This window comes from Elephantulus edwardii, unplaced genomic scaffold (genome assembly GCF_000299155.1).
Source record: "Elephantulus edwardii isolate Elephantulus edwardi_28Jun2011 unplaced genomic scaffold, EleEdw1.0 scaffold00106, whole genome shotgun sequence".
Lineage (NCBI taxonomy): Eukaryota > Metazoa > Chordata > Mammalia > Macroscelidea > Macroscelididae > Elephantulus > Elephantulus edwardii.
In genome coordinates this window covers 388,130-407,097 of record NW_006399856.1, presented here as the reverse complement: position 1 = coordinate 407,097, position 18,968 = coordinate 388,130, and the positions used below count along the sequence as shown (strand labels likewise).

Genomic DNA, 18,968 nt, shown 5'->3' with positions numbered 1-18,968 from the left:
GGTTAAGGAGCTGCACTGTCCACCCAAAGGCAGACAATTCAAATCCACTAGCTGCTCCATGGAGAGACAGGCAATCTTCTGACAAACCCACTCGAAGTTCAGCAATGAGTCAGTTCAAACTCTATGACAGTGAGTCGAGCCTATTAATTAGTGAACTCTGGGGTCATAGTCTGAAGGGAATCGCACGGCTAGGCCAACGGAAGTTATCTCTCTGGTGATCCAGACCCACTAGCAGCTCCTCCAGAGAGAAATGGGCAGTCTTCTCTTGAGCGAGGACAGCCTTAGAAACCCGAGCAAAGGTCAACTGTCAAGTTGATTTCAACTGACGGTGATGAGAGTCCAATTATTATCAGAAACCTCCCATGTGTCCCAGTTTAGGAGCCCTTGTGACAGTGGCTAAACACTCGATTCCAAACTCAGAGGTTGGCAGTCTGAACCTACCAGCCACTCCACAGAGAAAGATGTGACATTTTGCTTCTGTAAAATCAGAGCCCTGGAATCCTGACATGGCTCAGCTGTCTAACAGAATCACTAGGAGATGGAACTGACCCGACAGCAATGGGGAGCAGAGGGGTCTCATTTCAGCTGATTGATTATAGTCATCGTGAGGCACCTACAGGCTCCTAGATTAGAGATTTAACTCTCCAATCACGTGCCTTTCACACCATCCTTATGCCTTAAATTTCCTATTAAGCTGCTGAATTAGTCCAAGGACTGATGGTAAACTAAAGCTGATTTCTGTGGAAGGCTTGGAATATGGTAGCCTACACACACCAAGGGCTCAGAAGTAGGGAGTGGGGCCAGGGTCGCAACAGCCTCAAGGACAGAGAAAAGGCAGATCTTTCTGGGTCTATTTGAGAATCAATCACCAAATGAAAATGGAATGAGACAAAGGAGAGGAGACTGAGGTCTGAGAAGTGACAGGGCAGATTGAGATGACAACCTAGAAATGTTAAGACTGGAATTTGGATGCATCAATAAGCTAGTAATCACTCTGTTTAACATGCTTTATAGAGTATCAGGCACACCAGCACATGTGGTTAGATACATCTGTCTGGAGGAGGATGAACTGAAAATGAGAATGTGACATTGTAAGAAGTAAAGAGCACAGAATAGATAAAACCAAGATCTTACACCAGGGCTATAGTGGAGTGATGGTGAAGAAACTAAGAACTCATGAGTTAAAAGAGAGTGCCTCAATAAGAAGTCATGTTGCTGTCCGTGTCTTTTTATATATATATATATATATATATATAGCTGTCAACTCCCAAGTATACAGAGTCCCAGGACGGTTCCAGCCTCCCTGACACCCCAAAGCCAGTCTTTTCTCAAGCCCTGAACTCCCCAGGCCTGCTCTAGGTCCAGGTGCACACCCTCTTCCTGTCTGGGAAGTGGGTGGCTGCTTAGCCCTCAGGTCCGGTAGGCGGTGCAGCAGGAGCAGGAGGGCCAGGGTCCTCCAGCTGCACGTCATGCAGATGCACTGTGGGGGTGGTCGGGTCCTTGCCCACGCCCTGGTTTGGGTCCATCTGGTCCGGGTGGTGCCTGCGCACGTGCTTGACCACCTGGAATTTCTGCTTGGCCTTGTAGCTGCAGAGTCTGCAGAAAAAGGGGTGGCGGTCAGTGTGGGTGAGGGCGTGGTGGCGCAGGCCGGCGGCCCACCTGAACGCCCGGTGGCACACGTTGCACACGTAGGGTTTGGCCTCGCTGTGCTTGCGGAGGTGGGTGCGCAGCAGGAAGCGCGTCTTGAAGGCCTTGCCACACTGTTCGCACATGAAGGCCCGCGCGTCCCGGTGCCGCGTCTCCCGATGCACACGCAGCGCGTCCGCCCGGTTGGTGCAGTACTCACACTCGGGACACTGGTATGGCTTCAGTCCTGTCGGGGAGAGCAAGGGCAGGACGGGGGAGTCACACAGTGGCAGGGCAGCCTCACGTCACCGTGGGACTGTGATCCGCACACACATAGATCTGACTTAGTGACCACTTCCTAGGAGTGCTCCAGTTCTGTCTCACACTTCATGTCTTTCCCGCAGCTCTCCTTTCATACAGGAGGTGCTCTATGGAGGCTGACCGCTAACTGGACCCCTAATAGTGATTTGTTCCTATTAGTAATAAATACAGGCTGGCTGCCTGACAGTAATGACTACTCAAATACTGTGGAGTTTCCAAAAGGGAGATTCTAGCTCCCTTTTGGTCACAAAGCAGGCACTCAAGGGATTTTGGAATTAATTTAAAACCAACTCCTCCTTTAACTCAAGAAATAAAAGAAAATGTTGTGGGGGAAGGGGTGAGGCAAGATTAGCGGTATTGGGGAGCTCTGGTGGCCTAGTGGCAAGAAGTTGTACTGCAATCCCAAAGATACACTGTTCGAATCCACCAGATGCTCTGCCGGAGAAGGAGGGAAAATCTCCTCCTGTACCAGTCAGATCTGATTTGACGGTACATACACAAAAAATAATAAAATTAAAAAAAAATACTTTAAAAAAAATTAGCGGTATTGACAGGCAGAGGGCCCTGGGATGTATCTGGTGGAACCCTCCCCCAGGGAGGGGCCACATGGAATGATCACAGACACACCATTAATCCTTCTCTGTGGATTTACACTTCATCAGCCTCAAACTCAGGAGGAAAAGGGGCACTGAATGGAGAACGCTGTTTTCTCTATACTTGTTCCACCATGTTCATACAGGGACTACGTAGACCTGTCTGCCTTCATTCCTGTTCAAGCTGGAGTTTCTCAACTAGGGGTGGGGAGCTGCACATGCTCCAACTGTCAGGTTCACCCCTCTTCTGAAAGGTCTTTTTTCTTTTTTCCTATTTTTTAAAAATAATTTTAATGAACATTTACAGAGAATTTGGATTTCCATTCATTGCTGCAAAAAGTTTTTTATTATTATTATTTTTGTGTGTACCATCAAATCAGATCTGACTGGTACAGGAGGAAATTGTCCCTCCTTCTCCAGCAGAGCATCTGGTGGATTCAAACCGTGCACCTCTGGGATTGCAGTGCAGCTTCTTGCCACTAGGCCACCAGAGCTCCCCTTTGAAAGGTCTTTTTTATTAAAGAAGGTGGGGAACCACTTCTAGGACATCGCCTCAATGTGAAAATCAGGACACTAAGCGAGGACACACACCACCTCAGGGTCTGTCAGGGGCACAGGACCTCACCTGTGTGCTTACTCATGTGGTATTTGAGCTGGTTGACCCACTTGCACTTGTAGCCACAGTCGGGGCACAGGTACTTGCGTTCCTCCTTATGGATCCGCATGTGGTACTAGAGGAGAGCAGAGCAGAGAAGATACCTGGATGAGGCCCACTCTTGGGTACTTACCAGATGAGCACAGAGGCCAAGAGACAGGAAGCTGTTGGCACATAAACTTGTGCTCTGCTCCCATCCTATGCATACGCCCAAGACTGGTCTGCAAGTCTGATCATTTGACACCAACTGAGTTCGGCCTCGATCTGAGTCTGAATCTCAGCCATTGACTAGCTGAGATACTGGGTGAATTAACCCCCAGTTTTGTTAATCTGTAAAATGAGGAATAGATAAAGTATCTTTATCTTATAATGGATTAAAGTTAGAATGTTTGGTATCTTGTTAGTTAATGTGAGCCATTATCACCATCCAGGTGACCTCCTTAAAAATTACATATTTTTATCCTATTTCAAGCCTCGATTACAGAATCTCATCTTTGGACCAACTCTGTGAAATTAGCATTATCCCTTTTTCACAGATGAGGAATCTGAGGCTTGGAGAACCTAGGACTAGAGAAGAGGTAGCTTCTCTCCAGGGCCTGCGCTCCTCCCCCGCCCTGGCTTCAAGGCCCCTGACCTTACCTTGAGGCGGGAGGGGTCAGCACAGGCATAGGGGCAGAGGTGACAGCGGTACGGCTTTTCCCCGGTGTGGATGCGGCTGTGCCAGGTGATCTTCTGCCGGTTTTTGGTGCTGTAAGCACAGTCGGTACACTTGTAGAGCCGAGTGCCCCCGTGTCCCTTCACATGGTGATCAAGCACCAGCTGGTGGCGGCATGCAAAGTCACAAAAGGGGCATCGCAGAGCGGGCTGGCTAGCATCCCCGTCCACAGCTGGGGCTGCGCATACAGGGTCCTCATGCTGCTCCAGGTAGTGCTTCACCAGACCCACCTGCTCCCGGGCGGCAAAGTCACAGAGCTGACAGCGGTGGCTGAAATGCTGCTGCCTCCGGTGCTCCTCCAGCGCCGGCCGGCTCGGGAAGGCCTCTCGACAGGCCGTGCACTCCAGCCGGGGGTGCTGCTTCCGGGTGTGTCCACGCAGGCTGGCAGGGCTGGGGCACAGCAGCCCACAGCGCGAGCAGTGCAGGGGGCCCTGGGCAGCCTCTGTTGGCGAGCCGGGGGCTGCAGGTGCGGGCTCAGGGTGCCGGCGTAGAGCATGCTGCTTGAGTGCCGTCTCAGAGCTGAACTGGGCCTCGCACTGGGGGCAGGCAAAGGCGGGGGTGCCCTGGTGGCAGCTGTTGACATGGCGCGTGATGTCATGGCGGAGATAGCCACTATAGTCACAGAGTGGGCAGAAGTGGGTGGGCGTCTTGTCATGTACCCTCAGCCGGTGCAAGCGGAGCTTGGAGTTGGTGCCAAAGGTCTGGGGGCAGGAGGTACAGGGGATGCGGCCAACGCCCGTGTGCCGAGACTGGTGAGCCTCCAGCCGGTACCGCCTGGTGGTGGAAAAGTCACAGAAAGGACACTGATGTGGCTTCACCCCTTCGTGCTTGAGCCTCCGGTGCTGCTGCAGACATCGGCTCTGCTTGCACGTGAAGCTGCAGTCCCCACACTGCAAGGGTGGCCGGGGGCCTCGGGCAGCGCCTGCAGCCGGGTGCCTCCTCTTCTGGTGGAGCCTCAAGGCAGTGGCAGCAGAGGTGGTAAATGGGCAGAGGTCACAATGCAGGTCTCCAGACTCCTCGAGGGGGCAGCCCCGGGCCTGGTGAGTCCTCAGAGCACGTTCCTGCTGGCAGCTGAAGGGGCACGTGGGGCAGGAGAAGCGAGCCCCCTTTTGTCTGGGGACCAGAGCTGCATCCCCACCACTAGGGCTGGGCTCTGTGCTCCCAGTGCCCTCGGGGGCAAGGTCTCCATTGTTCATGGGGGACACCACAGGCTGGCCTTGGGGAGACCCTCGCTTCCCACCCCCTCCACGTGCACCCCGGCAGCCTTCAGCCACATGAGAAGTAATGGAGGACAGTCGAGAGCAAAGGAATGTGCAAGAGTTGCAGTGAAATTTGCCCTGCTCAAAGTGGAACTTGTCAGATGTCCCTGTGGGCGTGGGGTGGTCTCCTGCAGGAGGAAATGGGGAGCCAGAGAGGGTAGTGAGAGGCTCCTCTATTTCTCTTGGCTCCTGGGGCGGCTCAGGAGGAGGATCTTTTGGAAGTACCAGCTCTATTTCCAACGGCTCTGGCGGGGGCTTCCCAGCTTTTGCATCCTCTGAGGTCTGGGTGCATGTGGGCAGAGGGCTGGGTGAGTCGGACCTGGACAAGCCTTTGTTTTTTCTGAGCAGAACAGGGCACTTCTTCAGCAGGTGGGTGCTAAGGCCCCGCTGCTGCTTGAAGCTGGCCCCACACTCAGGGCACAGCAGGGGCTCTCGACGACCCTGGCAGCCAGTCCTGTTGTGCAGACTAAAGGCCTTTTCCCGGCGGGTGATAAAAGGGCAGTGAGGGCAGCGAAAGGCCTGCCCCTCTGCCTGGATCACCACCATCTGCACGCGCCCCTCCAACACCAGTGCCTCGGCTTGCTCTTTGTCTTGTCTCCGTAGGGCCTTGAGTAAGGACTCTGACTCGGGCAACTGGGGTGAGGGTGCAGTCTCAGCAGGTGGCGTTGCCTTGAAGGTCTCCACCCAGCCACCAGAGGGCTCCTCTGGGAAGGGAGGCTGTCTGAGGAGCTCAGGATCTGGCTTCTCCAGAAGGGGCTCTTCAGCACCCAAGCTGGCAGGCTCAACGCCTTCAAAGCTAGTGAGCTCTGTCAAAGCTCCCTCTGATCCTTCCAGTCCCAGCGGCCCTGAGGGATCCAAAGGCCGGAATGTCACAGGGGCTGCCTCTGCGATGTCCTCAAGTGGTGGCTCGGTGGGTTCCAGCTCCACACCCAGGGCCTCCAGGTGAAGAGTGCAGCCACCCTCGTCCACCTCGGCTGGGCTGGGGCTGCCAGCCAGATCGTCTCCCTGGGGAGCTCCGCCGCCATCCTGTCTCCCAGCACCATCCTCCTCGCTGGTCTCTGGCAGTGCCTGCACCAGGCTGGGATCCACCACGGTCCCAGGGTCGGGGCCCAGCTCCTCAGGCTGGGTGGACAGCTGGTTTGAGGACTGCGTGTCTGGCAGGGGTGTTGGGCACTGGCTGGAGCGCTCTGGCTCCTGGCTTGCGTACTGGAGCTGCCAGACCTGGTCCCCGGGCACGTAGCCGTGGGCCTTTCGCTTGTGGAAGAAGAGTGTGGTGTTGCTGAAGGTGCGGTAGTCGCAGAGCGCACAGCGGAACTCCCGCAGCCGGGTGTGCTTGCAGTTCTCGTGGCTCAGCAGGGCCTGCTTGTGGCGGCTCTGGTAGCTGCAGTAGCGGCAGGGGTAGAGGGGGGCTGGCGTGCCAGGGCGGTGCTGGGAAGCCATGTGCTTCTGCAGCTCATACTTCCGCTTGCAGGCAAAAGCACACACCTCACACATCAGGGTCTTGCCCTGGTGCCGTAGTTTGTGGCTGCTCAGCTGGTCGGCCCGGTGGCAGCGATAGGAGCACTGGTTGCACTGGTATCTGCCAAGGAGACAAGAGGGCAGTAATCATAAATTAATCACAACTGGCGAGCTCTGGTGGCCTAGTGGCAAGAAGCTGCACTGCAATCCCAGAGGTGTGTGGTTCGAATCCACCAGATGCTCTGCTGGAGGAGCGACAATCCAATTTGATGGTGTACACACACACACACACACACACACACACAAGAAACATTAAAAAAAATTAATCACAACTATCAGTCACTAACAGGTTCTTAACTCTGAGCCAGGCTCTGCCTTTAATAGTGTCCCTGAACCATCTAATGGAATCCTCCTTCCCACTACCCCATGAAATAGGTATCTACATTTTTACAAGTGAGAAATTTAGACAAAAAGGAGTCAATAACCTGCCAAAAGTTACAGAAGAAATGAGGGACACAGGCAGGATTTGAATGCCTAGCTTCAGGGTCTGATCCCCACGCTGGACGGCTTCCTAAGCAGCAGCAACCACACCACTGACTTCTTAGGCGCTAACCCCGCTAGAGCTCAGCAGAGCAGTTCTGTACCCAGATCCCATTATCCCATGAAAGCAGGAATTTTTTGGATCAAGCCTCCTAACCAGTTGTGCTCACAAGTTCAAAAGGAACTGGCCTGGACTTGAAAAGTACCACTTAACCAAGACCAGACTCGGAACTCAAGTGGTATCTCTAGGCCTGTAGCCCTTTCCCTGAGCCCAGAAAGCAATCAATGCATAGACTGGGCCATACGCACAGAGGCTGACAACAGACGACAAAGGGAGCAGGGAAAGGGTTAAGGAGTCATGAGTGAGTGATGGGGTCAGGGCTGGGAGCCAGGAGAAGCCTGAGGCAGCACCCGGTTCACAGGGTGGGGAGAGGCCTGTGTGCTCATACCTGAGGTCTCCCGCATGTTTGCGCATGTGCACGCTGAGGTAGTGCTTCCACTTGGTGACGTAGCCACACTCAGTGCACATGTAATCCTTGACGTTGGAGTGGGTCAGCATGTGCTTGGACAGGTAGCTCACGTCTCGGCATGTGAAGTCACACAGCTCGCACTTGTGAGGTTTCTCACCTTAAGTGGGGAGAGGAGTAAGGACGAGGGGAAGAGACCATGGATCAGACCCAGTCTGAGCGAGCTGCCAGACCCCGCGGCTCAGCAAGCCTGCTCTGACGCCTGCCAGATGTGGAGCACTTGCCAGATGTGGGGCACCACGTGCTACCGAAGGGCTGAACGCACCTCCACTGGCATACCCCTCTCAGATCACTGCTCCTCTGACTCCTACGCTGAGGAGGACAGGAAGAAAGCAACACTGAGCTTTTATTTTTAACTTAAAACTAGCTTAAAGTCCACTTTTGATTTGCTCACTGGCAGAACAGCCAACTATTCTCCATTTGACCCAATCCTTCCAGAGAGTCTGATATAGTGATAAAAATACTAATAGCCAAAATTTATACTGTGCTATCCAGGTGGATGCTTTTCTGACCATTTAATAATGTTTCCTCTCCCTGAATCCTTACAACATCCCTATAAAGCGGACACTTGTATTAAGTAGCTATTTTATGGGTGAGGAAACTGAGACATAGAGAACTGTTAAATGATGGTTAAAAATCTCAAATTTGCATTATTTGTGGCTGTGGGCAGGTCTTTCAGCCTAATTGTCTCCCGATCTCCAAAGAGGGGGCAAGCAAAATACTGGGTTCACACAGTTGTGAAGAGTAAAGGCGGGCAATGTCCTCCGTTAGAATTACAGCCTCCGAGAACCCGATGAAAGGCCAGATCAGTGTTGGTTCCGACTCAATGGAAATGTGTGTGAGCGTGGAAGTGCTCATGGTATCAGTGAGAACAAACGGTCAAGGTGCCAGTGTGCTGGCCAAAGCCTGGCACTAAGAGGCTGAAGGCAGGTTTCTCCTGAGCCCCTACCTGTCATCAGCTGCCCACCCCACCAGCCCCTTTCTCTGGCAAGCAACACGGTGCTCTGGCTTTGAGACTAGATGTGTGGTCTTGGAATAGTCACCTAACTCTGCAGTGTTTGCTTTCTCCTCTTTACCTGCCTTCAACACAAAACTGTTTTTATGGATTAAAGAGGATAACGCATCTAAAAGAAGTCTGTAACATCTAAAACACTGGGCACATGTACAGTTTTAGGAAAGGCCTATGAAACATGAGACTGTGTGACTAAGGCATATTTAGAAATAATCTGCTCAACGGAACTATGGCTTTATCCTAAGCCTCCTATGAATGGCCTTCCCAAACTAAAGAATCCTCGATGAGACCTTTGATACACTGCCAGTCCACCGAGGCTCCCACTAAGGTCCCGAGGAGGATGCTGACAGGCAGGAATCTTGACTTGGTTGTAATCCAAAGCATCAGTAATGCTGGTAACCAAGTCTCATCTAAAACACATGCAGCTTCCTGGTCATTCGAGGCGACCCTGTCTGAGTGTCATAAGCACACAAGCCGTGGGAAGGCCACACGTATATGACTGTGTTTCTTTGTCAGGACGTGTCTCTCATGGCATATCCCAAAACTTGAAATGCAAAGGGAAGTATCTGTCCTGACCCGGGCACGTCCACTATTACTGAAGGTCAAACAGCCTGAACTGGGGGTTGGGACAAAGGATTAAGTTTAGGCAAAAAACATATTGGTTAGAACATGGGTTCTGGAATCAGACAACTGGTAACCATATTACGAGGCTCATCTGTAAAGCCAGAATACCAGGCCTATCTCTAAGACTACGAGAAGGGAGAAGATGTACGCAAAGGCCTGTCACGTCAGTCACGGTCACGCCAGCTGTCATCACTATGGCACGGTAAGGACGCAGGCCATCTCACCAGTATGCAGCAGCATGTGTCGGATGAGCACCCTCTTGTGGGCGGTGGCAAAGCTGCATTCGGGGCACTGGTGGATCTTCTCGTGTGCATGCATCTTGCCCACGTGGTCCTGGTAGGCCACTGGGTTGAAGGTGGCGAAAGGGCAGAAAGTGCACCGCAGCTCTTCACTGCCAGGGTGGCCCTGCTTCTTGTGCTTGCGGAACAGGTGCTTGTTGGAGCAAGCGAAGTCACAGTGGGGGCAGTGGAAGGCGTAATGGCTTTTGTGGTGGACCTCCATGGCCTCGGCCGTGGCGAAGAGCATGGGGCACGAGTGGTGACGGCACTCCACCGCTCGCAGCCCATGGGCCTCCTTCAGGTGCTTCACGAAGGCCTTGCGGTGGGGCGCTGAGTAGCCACAGCCCTCCTGAAAGCAGCCGAGAGGCAGCGGCTCTGCTGCTGCCGCCGCCGTGTGGCTCTTGAGGTGCTCCTTGAGGGCCTGGCTGCGGTGGAATTCCTCGCGGCACACAGGACAGGCGTAGGTGTCCGAGTAGAAGTTGGAAATGTCCTCGTGCATGCTGGCCATGTGGCGGTTGAGCGCGTTCCTCTCCACGGCGCTGTAGTGGCACAGCGGGCAGCGATGGGCCTTCTCGCCCAGCTCGCGAAGCAGGTGGGTCTTGAGCTTGCTCTTACTGGTGAAGAACTTCTGGCAGTTGGGGCACTGGAGGCTGGGGTCTGGGAAGTGGAGATGCAGGTGCTCCACCAGGTGGGTCCGCTTCTTAAAGCAGCGCTTACACTCTGGACACATGTGGGTCTTGAAGAGGGACTCAGCACCAGAAGCCACCTCACCTGAGAGAGGGCGGAGAGGCACAGGGGGATGAGCAGGGAGACAGGGAAGGCTGGAGCCGGAGTCTTTGATAATGGGATACCCACAATTCCCGCGCCCCCCAACCGGGCACAAACACTGTGATAGCGGACTCCTTCTCTCCAGGAAACAAATAATAGGGCCTCAAACAAGAGCTGATAGATGGCAATTCAAGTACTCAGAAAAACAAAATTAGAAACCCATGCTGTGGCCTGTTTCATTTGGTTTACCCAGTCACCCACTGTTCTTGTCCTTTTCTTTAGAGTTGTTCAAAAGAACAATCCAGATGGAACATTCTTCCATAGAAAATAAACAGAAGGGCCTCATGTTCCATAGATGTAAACAAAAGGACCAGCAGGGATGTTTGGAAGGAAAATAACCCCGACGGGAGTGAGAAGAAAAGGAGGTAAAACATTCTTGCTTCGAAACGCTGGCTCACGGGGTTCGAGGTGATTTAGAGCTGGTAATATATACAATCAGATCTTGTCTGTTCACCTGACACTAATTAGACTCCCCAGGAGATAGGTTTCAAATGTTCTATCTCGGAAACCTGGGAAGCAAGGATTTAAGTGGGGGAAAAAAATCTGAAGGAGCTCAATGTCAGATAGCAGAGGCTTGAACATCAGTAATCACTAGCATTTCATACCACGGATTCCATTATCTACCCCACAGGAGAGTTTTCTGCCTTATGAAAAGCAGCCCAGAACAAACTATTTATCCCAATCCTATTCCCAGAGTCTCTATTCACTTAGCATTTTTCTACCAGATAGGTCAAGGTGGAATGGAAAGAAATGAGGGGGCCAAACCAAAGCTGACTTCATACCTGGGAGCTGCAAGGCCAGGCTATCTACACCCATTCCTCCCCATCGTCAAGCTAATGGTGTTGGTGCCGAATGGTGCCATTACCTTCCATCCGCTGAGCCTCCTTGCCATTTTCTGGGGATTTCTGGGAGTCCTTCGGGGAGTTACTCTCTTCTTCCTCTTCCTCTTCCGCTGACTCCTGCCCAGGCATGGGCACGCCTGCTTCTTCTGAAGGTTCCCCCTCTTCTGGAGGCTGTTTCGGTGCTAGAAATACATAAAGCCTAATGAAGTCTACAGGAACCAGTGAATGTTCTTCTCTGGTATGACGGTATCTGAGGTTCTAAGGAACTACAGTTAATTCCACTTAAGACAGGTATGGGTGGAGCAGGAGTTAAGCTGTCAACAATACTCCAGTCTAAAGGAGATGAAACCTCAGGTAACACCAGCCTCAGACTCCCTGAAGGTAAGAGCTTTGAGGTTATCAGAGGGCTGAGAGGTAAGAATGGGTCAACTCTACCTCCCCAGCTCAGTGTAGGCCAACACACCCTGATCTTATTCTGAGAAACCCAACTCAACAGCTGAAGGTCATCATATCTTGCTGCCTCGAATCTACTCAATCAACTTCTCAACAGAGGCCGCTCTAACAATAAAGTTGTTAGGACTCTTCTTCAGAAAACAGCTGAGTCTTTTGTAAGCTAAGTTCTCTCATCAGAATCCTGCTCTGTTTTCTCAATTTCCTTCCTGCTTCTCTATTCATCCCACACTGGGTTTTGGTTTGTTGTATGTCTTCCTCACAAAAGAGCAAGAACAATCAGTGACGTATTCACCTAACCCAAGCATCTCTTGCCTCACTCCCTAATTCCATTTGTTCTGAAAGGTAGTCTACAAGCATTCTGTTGATAGACATTTAACTTTTACCCCTGGAAAATTCTGAAATGGATCAGAAAAAATATTAGCCAAGTATCTTCAAGGTCAAAATGTATTAACAGCCAAATTCTACTCCTTCTCAGAGACAAAGGTTTCCTCTTGGCTACCTTACATATTCTGACTGATCAACGGTTTCATGCATTGATATAGACAGAGATGTAGATATAATCTATAGATATAGAAATCATCCAGTAATTCTGTCTTCCTGAACGGCTGCTCTGGATTCCCTCGTACTCACGCACTGCTCTCTCCCACAGGCTTGATGGTGCATTCCAGGTGACCACGGGACCCTTTGTCTCATACCTGGCCGCAGCTCCTGGGACGGAGGGCCTTGAACGGCAGAAAGTTCTCCCTGTGCTCTGGCACCATGGCTGCGCTGATGCTGCCGGAATAGCTTGATGTTGGAACCCATGAAGCTGCAATGGCTGCAGTGGAAAGGGTAATGGGTCTGCCGGTGTAGCTCCATGCCCTGCTGGCTTCCAAAGAGCAAAGGGCAGCCCCGGAAAGAACAGGGCACAGGAACAGCTTTGTGAGTCTGCCTGAGGTGGTGCTGTAGACCCTTGCGATCTTCAGGGGAGAATGCACAGCCAGATTCTGGGCAGGAGAAGGTGGCAGGAGCGCTTTGGTGAATCTTGAAGTGGCTCTTCAGGGCCTGGGGCTGGGCAAACTCCTGTCTACATACAGGGCATGGCAGAGGGCTCTGGCCCTGCAGAGAGCCAGGGAGGGTGAGGTTGCTGGGAGGAAGCTCCAGAGTGCAAGGGGAGCGAGGCAGGCCCTGCACAGGCTGTATGAGGGCCTGAGGGCACTGGTGCAGGGCCAGCAGAGCGGGCTCTGCAAAGCTCTGCTCGCAGCGCTCACAGAAGTACACTTCCACCACCTTTACCAGGACACCTGCAGGCAAGGACCAACAAAGAAAGGCACAATATCAGACAGAAGGAGACTCGCAGGCTCTTAGTCCAAAGTGCAGTGAATATTTTAATATCCATCCATGGGGTGAAGATGGTCTAATCTATCACCTTGAATGTTAAGTCCCATGAGGTCAAGGACAGTCTATCTTGCCCATGTGTGTATATTCCTAGTACCTAGCACAGTACTTGGCACAAAACTTATTAGATGCTTAGAAATATTTGTTAAGTGGGTGAACAAACATGAACCAAATCCAGAAAACATTAATAGTAGTATATTTTGCCCAAACAAAAATAGGAAACTTCCAAAAGAAAACTCAATAAAACTATAACATATCCTCTCAGGGGGAAATCTCTGCAACACAAATGACAAAGTGTTACTTTCAGTTCTATCAAGAGCTTTACAAAATCAATAAAAAAGATGAACAGCTTATAAAACAGTGCCAAAGGGTTTCCAATAGCCAATTCAGAAAATAAAAAGAACCAATAAATGAAACAAAATATTGACCCAATTACCAATGCTAATCAAAACAAAATTATCATTTCCCTCTCTGCTGGGTCCGGAGGTTGGCACCAACACTGACAAAGCTACAAGGTGAGGCTAACGCTACTGGTGGGGATATAAATTGGTGCAACTTTTCTGTAGGGCAATCTGTTCTAAACTTAAAATGTGCAATTCATCTTGCAGGAATTTACTCTATGAGAAGACTTTGAGAAGCACACAAGCTTGTATAAAAGGGTTAGAGTCTGTATCACACAGTGGCTGGCTAGAGAATTAAAGGACCCCTGGGTAAGTTAGAGCATAAGCATACAACTCAAGGGTAGGAACCTGTAGAAACAGAAATGGGTATTTTCTGAAATAAAATACAATCACAACAAATTCTATTAAAAACAGGTTATGCAAATGTGTATGGATGATTAAATAGGCAACCAATTTGCTTTGTAAACTTTCATTCAAATTACAAGTTTAAAAACAGTACATACAGAACAAAACAGTACATACGGAATTTATGCAAAAAGGTCTAGATGAATATATGCACAGGAGAAAGTTTAGAGGGATGCGCCGAATCATTTATAATGATTATCCATGAGTAAGGGGATCCTAGGTTATTTACTTCCATCTTTCTGCACTATTTTTTTAGACAATGAACATGCATAGCTTTTTCTCTCAAAAAACAAAGGTATAATGCACACACACACACACACACACACACACACATATAAAAGCAATAAAGACAGGTAAGAACATGAAGAAATGCCAGGGGCCACTGAGGAACTGAAAAATAGATTCCTTCAACAAGTATTTAATGGATAGTCCTAAATTTAAGGCACTGCTTCAGGAGGCACATCCTGGAGACCATAATCATCCCACACATCTCAGGAAGGCCCCAACCAGGCCTACATTGGGTTCTATGCTCTGAATCTTAGCGAGAACATCAAAATAAGAAAAGGGATTGGAGGAGACTTACAAAAGCAAAAGATCTGAAGAAAGATGGCAACAGTGTAGAGAGAGAACATTACATTATCTTCATAAGCACTCACTACATGCCAGATACTACAAGATCATGTGAGTGAAGAGGAAGAATGAGTTAAATTAGAGGAAATGATCCAACATGATGAGGTGAGGACTCAGTGTTTCATAAAATTCAGACTATTTCTTTGAGCACTTTTGAGCTGAAGCACTTCCATAATAAGACTTTAGTAAGAGCTCACTAAACACTCCCATATAGTCTTCCCAATTGCTAGTTGAGAAAAGGGACTTGAGATTCCAAGAGGTAAAGGCTATCATGCTTGTTAACGGTGAAGTCATGATTTAAGTACAGCTTTGTTTCATAATAAAACCTGATCTCCAAATTTATTTAACTGACTCTTTCCTCTTTACTGTTGTTTAAACAAATAAAAAATATAGTCATTGTACAATAAAGTCATATGATACAGAAGTATAGCAAAGAGATGGAAGCAACCCAAATATGCGTTAACAAAAAAAATGGATAAAATAACTACCGTACATTCAATGGAATATTATGCAGCACTGAAAAACCATGAACTTGTCCAACATTAGAGAACATGGGGGAGCCTGGAGGACATTCTGCTGAGTAAAATGTCTCACTCACAAAAGTACAAACACTGGATAACACTGCTGTTATAAAATATGACAGACATGAAGGAGTTGGAGAGAGCATAGGCAAAGAGTGGATATATAATGAACACTGCATTAGAACTGATGAGGGGAAGAACTGTCTGAAAGAAAGGGATATATGATTAGGTATTATGTGTATGACAATGTGGAACAAGGGTGCACTGCAAGGTTGACTGAGAGTAGGGGGAAGAAAATATTCAACAATACAAAAAATTAGGCATCAGAAAGTTGGATGATGACTAGAGATGACAGAAGAATTGATGCCTTTGAGCTGTGGTGCTGAAGAAGAGTACTAAATATACCATGGACTATTAGAACAAATAGGTTTGTCCTGGAGAAAGTGAAAACAGATTGCTCCTTGGGAGCAAGGATTCTGAAGCTCTGTCTGACATACTTTGGGCATGTTGCAAGAAGGGACCAGTCCTTGGAGAGGGACAGCTCAAGAGAGGAAACCCTTGATGAGATGGACTGACTTGGTGACTTGGGTACTGGGAGTAGGTGTGTCAGAGACAATACGATTGGCTCAGGATAGAGGAGGTTTCAGAGCTGCTGTACATAAGGTCGCTATGAATCACAAGTGACTCGACGGCACATAACAAAACAACATATTAAAAAATAATACAGAAGAATAAACAAAGAGTAAGTTCTTCTTCTCCCAACACAGTTTGGTCTGTATCATTTTTACGCCTTTTTCTGTGCAAACATATATCCCACAATTATATATATATGAGAGAAAGAGAGATATTTTGATTGAGAAAAACTAAAAAAGTGAAGGAGCAGATCAAACATTTGCTATTTTTATAAAAACTGTTATAAATAATTATAAGTATTTTAGAACAACCTCATAGGGGTTTTTTGGGGGGTCTCACTTGTGGTATTGATAAATCATGACAGAATTTTGCTCTTATTGATGAATATGTGGTTACTTCTAATCACTACAAATAGAGGAGCTCTTCACATCTCATTTTTAATACCTGTGTGTGTTTTTCCTTAGGCCAGATTCCTGGAAGAATTTCTAGGTCAAAGAATAAGTGTGTTTTAAAATTTGGAAAGTAGCTAACCTGATCTTCAAAGGATTCTATTAATCCAAACTCTATCAGCATTATAAGATAGTAAGTCCTGAAGAGCAGTGGTGTCTCTCTGGAGACTAAGATGCGTCTGATACAGGCCATGATCTTCGCAATCACCTGTTATGCATCAGAGAGTTGGACAATGACCAAGGAGGATAGAAGAAGAATTGATGCCTTTGAGCTGTGGTGCTGGAGAAGAGTATTGAGAATACCATGGACTGCTAGGAAAACAAACAGATTTGTCCTGGAGAGGGTTAAACCTTCCAAGGAGGGTGGCTCCTTGGAGGCAAGGATTCTGAGGCTCCGTCTAACATACTTTGGACATGTTGTGAGGAGAGACAGGTCCTTGGAGAAGGACATCATGCTTGGGAGGGTGGAGGGACAGCAACAGCGCAGGAGAGGAAGGCCCTCTATGAGGTGGATTGATTCAGTGACTGGGATAACTGGGATGGGAGTGTCAGAGACAGTGCGATTGGCACAGGACAGAGCGGAGTTTAGGGCTGTTGTACACAGGGTCGCTATAAGTCGCAAGCGACTCGACGGCACATAACAACAACAACAACAAGCTGTTTCTTCACATTCTCACCAACACTTGGATTTTGAAAAAGGTTTCATTTTTCGCAGAGTAAAAATGACATGTTGTGGTTTGTTTTTTTAAAAGTAAAAAAGTAAAGATAGATTTATTAGAAAATTATATCCCCAAAGGAACAGATCTCCCTCCTTGAAAGGAAATAAAGAAAGGCCCCTTGTGGTTATTTTTAACTTTAATTTATTTATTTTTGTGTTAATGAGATTAAGTAACCTTCTATATATAGGTACTGATGATTTTGATTTCTTCCTTAGAAATAAAAGGACTGAACTGAGATTCTTCTCCCACTTATTTTTTTAATTGGTAAAATCTTGGAATCTGAAGGCTATTAATTATTTTCTACATATCCTAAATATTTTCCTCAGGCTCTTTATCTGTGATTTTTTTTTCATTACACAAGAAAGTTTCAGTTAGCTTTTCTAGTATTCTTTGACAACTACCTAGAAAATAGTTTAAAAAACAAGTTGGGGGCAGCTCTGGTAGTCTAGAGGCAAGAAGCTGTACTGCAATCCCAGAGATAGGTGGTTCAAATCCACCAGATCCTCTGCCGGAGGAGGGGCTGTACCAATCAGATCTGATTTGACGGTACACACACACACACACACACACACACAAATAATAAAATAAAATTTAAAAAAAACCAACAAAACAAGTAGGGGTTTTTTTGTGTTTTGTTTTTTTTTAAAGGGGGGGTTGTAGATAAAGGAAGAATAAGGTAAAGACTCTCCCAGGATAAATAGATATGTTCAAGTGCCACTCTCAATTTGTACACTTGGAAAAGTTAGTTATGTTATGCATAAGAGATTTGTTGTTGATTGCCTTTGAGTTGAGCATGACTCATAGCGACCCTTTGAACAAAAGGCCTGAAGGCCTCTACAACCATTGACATTTATCGAAGTTCATAGTTTCCAGAGTCATGGTTGTTTAGGACTAGGGTAGACTATTATGTACCAGATGACTTCTAGAAAACCATGCCACACCCAGGTAGTGGGGAGTACCTAAGCCTTTTGCCTAATTCCTGGCTGTAGTTTGTGGGTAGGTAGGAGGGTTTGATGGGAATCCCTGTAACCTCTAAGAGTAAGATGCCAGGACTGGCCACAGGTGTCAACAAAGTCTTCACCTCTAGTTTGGTGCCCCATAGATGTAAAGACCACTCTGAGCTCTCATGAGAACAGACTCCACTAAGCCTAAGAATACTCTGCCAAGTTGTACAGTATTACCTTGCCAGTCTTGAGTCAACATTCACCAACTGCACAACAAATTACAACACGTCGAAGTATAAAAATAGGACGCTGGCCTGTGTTCTCACAGATTTACAGGACGTTCAAAAATAGCACAGATAAAACCTCAGGGCTGATTATCTCGCTGGCTGCAAACAACTGCATTTGTACCTGGAGCGTCTCCAGGAGCCCCTGGGGACAGGTTTCCGGCTACTGCTTCCACAATGATCTCCATGTTCCCCGTGCCCTCTTCAGTTGTGGTGGCCTCTACGAGCAAACAGCCTGGCTCGGCAGGCAGAGGGGTGGGGCTCCCAGAAGGGCAGGGGCTCTGAACAGGCTCCAGGATTCCACGGTTGGAGAGAGGCTGAGGGATCAGCAATAGTTCAGAGCACAGTCTATCCATCTCCCCAGCGTTGCTGGTTGACTGTGATTCCAATATGGGGTCTGTCATCACCAATTTCAGGGCTCTCTCTGTCTCTCAAGCGCTGAGAAGGCAACCAGAAGAAAAACAAAAACAAAGATTTAGAGGTCTCACTTTCTTCCCAGGCAGTGTAGATATGCAGTCAGTGCTTGCCAATCTAGACAGTTCAAGCTGCATCTTATTGACCTTAAGAGAGATTTTCTTATTATGACTATAAGGGAACAAAACTAATAGAAATTATAATGCATAGGCCAATACTGGGAAAGAGCCAATAAATCCCCACCAAACTATTTAAATACCACCAGTTAGCCCATCAACAAACAAAATGGATAGAGAAGCTCTGGTATAGTCACACAATGGAACACTACGCTGCATTGAAAAGCAAGGGACTCATGAAATATGCAAAATGGATGACTCTGGAGGACATTATGCTGAGTGAAATATCTCCATCACAAAAGGACAAATACTGCATAGGGCCTCTGTTGTAAAACGGGACTGAC

At 48.4% G+C, this 18,968-nt stretch overlaps 1 protein-coding gene across 1 annotated transcript; it reads right to left on the bottom strand.

The window, feature by feature from the left end:
* Nucleotides 1-1,403: 1,403 nt before the first annotated feature.
* Nucleotides 1,404-18,498, bottom strand: ZNF142 (zinc finger protein 142). Its single transcript, XM_006891940.1, has 7 exons — nucleotides 18,219-18,498; nucleotides 11,302-11,460; nucleotides 9,555-10,379; nucleotides 7,617-7,794; nucleotides 3,835-6,748; nucleotides 3,166-3,271; nucleotides 1,404-1,873 (listed from the first exon to the last, which is right to left on the bottom strand). Exons 1-7 carry the CDS (start codon nucleotides 18,496-18,498, stop codon nucleotides 1,404-1,406), a joined length of 4,932 nt encoding a protein of 1,643 aa, XP_006892002.1.
* Nucleotides 18,499-18,968: the final 470 nt, after the last annotated feature.